The sequence below is a fragment of the Bison bison genome, unplaced genomic scaffold, assembly GCF_000754665.1.
Source record: "Bison bison bison isolate TAMUID 2011002044 unplaced genomic scaffold, Bison_UMD1.0 scf7180017864033, whole genome shotgun sequence".
NCBI lineage: Eukaryota > Metazoa > Chordata > Mammalia > Artiodactyla > Bovidae > Bison > Bison bison.
This window is the reverse complement of record NW_011494605.1, coordinates 3,087,180-3,092,929: the sequence shown is the minus strand read 5'-3', so window position 1 is coordinate 3,092,929 and position 5,750 is coordinate 3,087,180. Positions and strand designations below refer to the sequence as shown.

The 5,750-nt window shown below is 43.7% G+C and overlaps 1 protein-coding gene across 1 annotated transcript in view; it reads left to right on the top strand.

Annotated features, from left to right (window-relative positions):
* The first annotated feature begins 432 nt into the window (after positions 1-432).
* The window catches only part of AGBL4 (ATP/GTP binding protein-like 4), a 1,466,590-nt gene continuing 1,461,272 nt past the window's right edge, over positions 433-5,750 (top strand). The window contains exon 1 of the mRNA XM_010834456.1: positions 433-550. Within this exon, the coding sequence (XP_010832758.1) occupies positions 517-550 (34 nt within the window). The 5' untranslated portion in view covers positions 433-516. The remainder of the gene's footprint in view (positions 551-5,750) is intronic.

The window sequence follows — 5,750 nt, the reverse complement described above, 5'->3', positions numbered from 1 at the left end:
CAAGTTATTCAGCACCTTGATCAGGGCCAGGCACACGGTAGGGAGAAGCGCTGGGAAATTGAGAAATCTGTCCCCAACTCTCAAAGTTGAGTACTAACCACAGCAAAGCCAGGCCATTCAGCTCTTCAGTCAGCACGTGCACCTGCTTGCGCGGCATGAGAGCGCGACCCCAGCGGACCAGGTCCCCGGCATTTCAGCGGCGGTCGAGCATGCTCAGTTGTCAGGACGCGGTGGCCGGGTTGCAAGGAAAAAGCGCCGCGGAGTCCCAGCTGGGCAGAAACCCCGCCAAGGGAGGTATCATTCCGAGGGGGCGGGGCCTCGGACGCACGCTTGCTCCCACCCCGCCCTCCTGCCACGCGCCACGCGCCGGCCGTCTACACGCCGGCTGCCCGTTGCCCTGGCAACCGTCGCGCAGCGTCTTCCTGAGGGAGCTCCTGTCAGCCGGCGGATCCCATCGTCCGCTCCCCACTGCCCCGCAATTTTCGCGTGGGCTCAGAGGCGGAACGACAACAAAAAATGGCGGAGCGGAGCCAGACGGCGCCTGAGGCAGGTCTGTGGGGGCGGTCGATCAGGTGGAAGCGCTGAGGCAGCACGGCGCTGTCCTGGGCCCCAGGGGACAGGGGACTTGGGCCTGGCGCTACTCCTGAAGAGGCACCCTCTGTGTTTGCGCGGTGAGGTTATGACCTCGGGATCAAGGGTCAAGGGAGGAGCACACCCCTCTGAGTGTCGGGGCAGAGGCCGTGCAGTCGAGGCGTCGCAGGAGTGTATGAGAGTGTGTGCACTCTTTGGAGTGAACACTGGCTGAGAAAGGGCTGGGACCCCAGGGAAGACGACGCCCCTCCGGAGGGGCACCTGTGATAGGGGCTGATTATAGGGGGTAGGCTGTGTCACAGGAGGGGTTGAACACAATCCTGTGGACTATGGGAGGGTCCTCTAAAGGGAGAAGGACTCTGATTCTGAGGAGGCAGATTAAGTAGGAGGAGTGTTACTTTAGTTTCAGGCAGTGCCATGGAAGGGATATATGAGTATTTGTGCTTCAGGGAAGTGTAGTGACTGAGGGTCACCCTGTCACAGAGAAAGTATGCAAATCCTCATATGAGTCCTTAAGAGGACAAGAGGCTTGAGGGGACACCCAGCCCTTCAAAACCCTACCAAAGGAGGCTGGAGCCTGAGTGTGGGTGTGTATGGGATCAGTAATCTTGAAGGTCATTCAGAATCACAAAGGGATGCACATTCACTTTTATGTGGGTGGAAGCTAGTCTTTAAAGTGCAAGGAGACTAACAGGCAAAGAGACCTAGGATTCTGTTCCTGAGGGGACTGCCTTGTAAATTTGGCTGGCTTGGAGAGATAATGACCTAAGCTTTACAGGGTCATAGAAGAGAGAAAGAGCTTTTACAGTCCTGTGTATGTGGGAGAGGGTTTGTCCCTAAGAGGGATTGGGAACTGAAGAACTGGAGCATCAAAGTGATAGCTGTGTGTGTGTGTGTGTGTGTGTGTGTGTGTCTGTCTCTCTCTGTGTATAGAAAATCAGTGGCTTTGGTGAAATGTGTGGTGGTGGGTGATAGAGTGGTATCCATAATTTTGTATATGTGTCCTGATGGGGTATTTTGGTTATAAGAGTGACCCACTTGAATTATCCAGCCCTCTGGGGGTAGGGGAGGGAGGTTGTGGTTATGCTAAGACCATGCAGTGACTGAAACTGGAATCTGTAAAAAGCCATCAAGAATGATTTAAGAGACCATTTCCTCATAAGACCTGCATGGTTTGTCTTTCTTTCATGGCATCTCTGTTCTTGCACCAAGTAATTCCTCTACTTATTTTATAGTTTAAGCTCCCTCAACTTGAACATGCTCATTCTCTTTTTCATACTCCACCTAACACATGTTTGAGTGCCAACTATTCTCTAGGCATCAAATAAAGCACTGAAAACTCCCTACTTGTGATTCTCTTACCTTATTCTTTTTTCTTTTCTTTCCTCCCATAGATTTACTGCCTTCACACATATAATTTAATCTATTTAGTATTTTTATTGCTTACTGTCTCATTCCTCTAGAATGTAGGATCCATGAAGGCAGGGGTCTGTCTTGTGTTTATTAATTCCATATTCCTAGAACCATACCTTGTGTAGTTATTAATAAATATTTTTTAAATTAGTGACTAAATGACCTGATATTGTCTAGATGTTCAAGGAGTTTCTCTGAGGAAGTGAAATTTTAGTTGAGATATAATAGAGATTGAATAAATGAAGAGATGGGCAAAGAGTGGCCCAGGCAGAGGGAAACCATGTGCAAATACCCTAAAGTAGGAGGAAGCATGATGTATTATATTTAAGGAACTGAAAGGAGACAAGTGTGGCTGTACTTAGGGCAATAGGAAGACAAAAGAGGTAAGCTGAAGCAGATCTTTCAGGGCCTTAAAGGCTAGGATAAGAGTTTTGGTCAAAAATCCAAAAATGGAGGGAAGGGATTGAGAAATGCTTAAAAGGCAAAATTAATAGGACTTAGTGAAAGATGGGAATGTGGGGGAAGGATGTATCAAAGTGTACTTCTAATTTTTTAGTTTGTGCAGCTGAATAGTTGATGATGCCGTTATGGAGATAGGGAGTCCTGAAAGGGATCTCGGCTGGGTTTGAGAGGGAAGATCATGTGTTTGGTTTTGGACAAATGGAATCTGAGATATCTTTGAGTTATCCAATAAGTGGAGAGATTGGCAAGGCAGTTGAATATACAATAAAAGTCTGGGGTAGCATGGAGTTAATTAGTGAAACCACGAGTGTGGATGAAATTGCCTAAAGGGAGTGTAAAGAGTGTAAAGAGAAGCAGCTTGGGATGAAGTGTTGAGCAGTTCCAGTATTTCAGTGCATTCTAAAGAGATAGATTAAAGAGGACAGGCAAAAAATGTTTGTGGCATGTTCAACAGCTTGAATGCTGCCAAGTGATATAAAAAGGAAGACTGAAGAGCTAGATTTAGAGCATATTTAGCATCATTGTTGTCGTTGTTGTTCAGTCACTCAGTCGTGTCTGACTCTTTGTGACCCCTTCGACTGAAGCATGCCAGGCTTCCCCATCCTTCACCATCTCCCGAAGCTTGCTCCAATTCATGTCCATTGAGTCGGTGGTGCCATTCAACCATCTTGTCTTCTGTTATCCCCTTTTCCTCCTGCCTTCAGTCTTTCCCAGCATCATCATCTTTTCTGAGTTAGCTCTTCTCATCAGGTGGCCAAAGGATTAGATTTTCAGCTTCAGCATCAGTCCTTCCAATGAATATTCGGGGTTGATTTCCTTTAGGGTTAACTGATTTGATCTCCGTGCAGTCCAAGGGACTCTCAAGAGTCTTGTCCAACACCACAGTTCAGAAGCAACAATTCTTTGGTGCTCAGCCTTCTTTATGGTCCAACTCTCACATCCATACATGTCCCTGATAAGAGGAAACTGATGAAGGTATGAGCCAAACTAACTTATAAATCACTAATAACTGGCTCAATCTTTGTTTCTTAAGTCAGACTCCTGGGAGAGAATCAAATTGACACACATTACCTTTTCCCACTAGACCATATTGTAGATCACAAGCAAGTGTAGGATTGATTGTTTTTGAATTGGGTATCCAGCTATTGATCTCTGGAGACACCTGGTACAAAATATGTATATCTGGTGATTTCTCATCTCAAGAGCAGTAGCTGACATTTATGCAGTGTTTATGTGCGAGACATTGTACTAAGTACTTTAAATGTTTTAATCTACTTCAACATCATAACTACACTCTAAAGTATCATCTTTATTTAATATGTGAAGAAGTTTTGGCACAGAGAAGTTAAACAACTTGCTCAATCTGCAAATAATTAATGTACGATTATAGTTTTTTGGCTATTTTTGACATTATCTGGGTTCATTACTTGGCCTTCTGTTTGTATTGCAACATATTGCATACTGATGAAATAATAGCTATGACAAAAATTCCTTCCCTACAGAAAACATTCCAAGCTAAGCATACATTAACAAAGTGAAGTGGAAAGAACTGGGGCTCAAATCCTTGTATAAATCATGTTTCTGTAACTTATTAGATGCAGACCTCAGATTTAAAATTTCTGATCTTAAAGTTTCCTTGTCTGTAAAATGCGGGTGATATTTGCAGTATAGTTGTTTTTGGTACAGAGAGTGCAGCAAATGGTATTTACTTAATTCTGTTGAAGTTTGAATAAAAAAACTCAGATGTTTTATATATATATATATATATACACACACACACACATACATATATATGTATGTACTGTACATATACAGTGGAAGTGAAAAATAGATTTAAGGGACTAGATCTGATAGACAGAGTGCCTGATGAACTATGGATGGAGGTTCCTGACATTGTACAGGAGACAGGGATCAAGACCATTCCCAAGAAAAAGAAATGCAAAAAAGCAACATGGCTGTCTGAGGAGGCCTTACAAATAGCTGTGAAAAGAAGAGAAGCCAAAAGTAAAGGAGAAAAGGAAAGATATACCCATTTGAATGCAGAGTTCCAAAGAAATAGCAAGGAGAGATAAGAAAGCCTTCCTCAATGATCAGTGCAAAGAAATAGAGGAAAACAATAGAATGGGAAAGACTAGAGATCTCTTCAAGTAGAAGTACCAAGGGAACATTTCATGCAAAGATGGGCTCGATAAAGGACAGAAATGGTATGGACCTAACAGAAGCAGAAGATATTAAGAAGAGGTGGCAAGAAGACACAGAAGAACTGTACAAGAAAGGTCTTCACGACCCAGATAATCACGATGGTGTGATCACTGACCTAGAGCCAGATATCCTGGAATGTGAAGTCAAATGGCCTTAGGAAGCATCACTATGAACAAAGCTAGTGGAGGTGATGGAATTCCAGTTGAGCTATTTCAAATCCTAAAAGATGATGCTGTGAGAGTGCTGCACTCACTGTGCCAGCAAATTTGGAAACCTCAGCAATGGCCACAGGACTGGAAAAGGTCAGTTTTCATTCCAATCCCAAAGAAAGGCAATGCCAAAGAATGCTCAAACTACCGCACAATTGCACTCATCTCACACACTAGCAAAGTAATGCTCAAAATTCTCCAAGCCAGGCTTCAGCAATACATGAACCCTGAACTTCCTGATGTTCAACCTGGTTTTAGAAAAGGCAGAAGACCAGAGATCAAATTGCTAACATCTGTTGGATCATCAAAAAAGCAAGAGAGTTCCAGAAAAACATCTATTTCTGCTTTATTGACTATGCCAAAGCCTTTGACTATGTGGATCACAACAAACTGTGGAAAATTCTGAAAGAGATGGGAATCCCAGACCACCTGACCTGCCTTTTGAGAAATCTGTATCAGGTCAAGAAGCAACAGTTAGAACTGGACATGGAGCAATGGACTTGTTCCAAATTGGGAAAGGAGTACATTAAGGCTGTATACTGTCACCCTGCTTATTTAACTTCTATGCAGAGTACATCATGAGAAACGCTGGGCTGGAAGAAGCACAAGCTGGAATAAGATTCCCAAAAGAAATATAAATAACCTCAGATATGCAGATGACACCACTCTTACAGCAGAAAGTTAAGAGGAACTAAAGAGCCTTGTGATGAAAGTGAAAGAGGAGAGTGAAAATGTTAGCTTAAAGCTCAACATTCAGAAAAAAAAGATCATGGCATCTGGTCCCATCACTTCATGGCAAATAGATGGAGAAACAATGGAAACAGTGTCAGATTTTATTTTTTTGGGCTCCAAAATCACTGCAGATGGTGATTG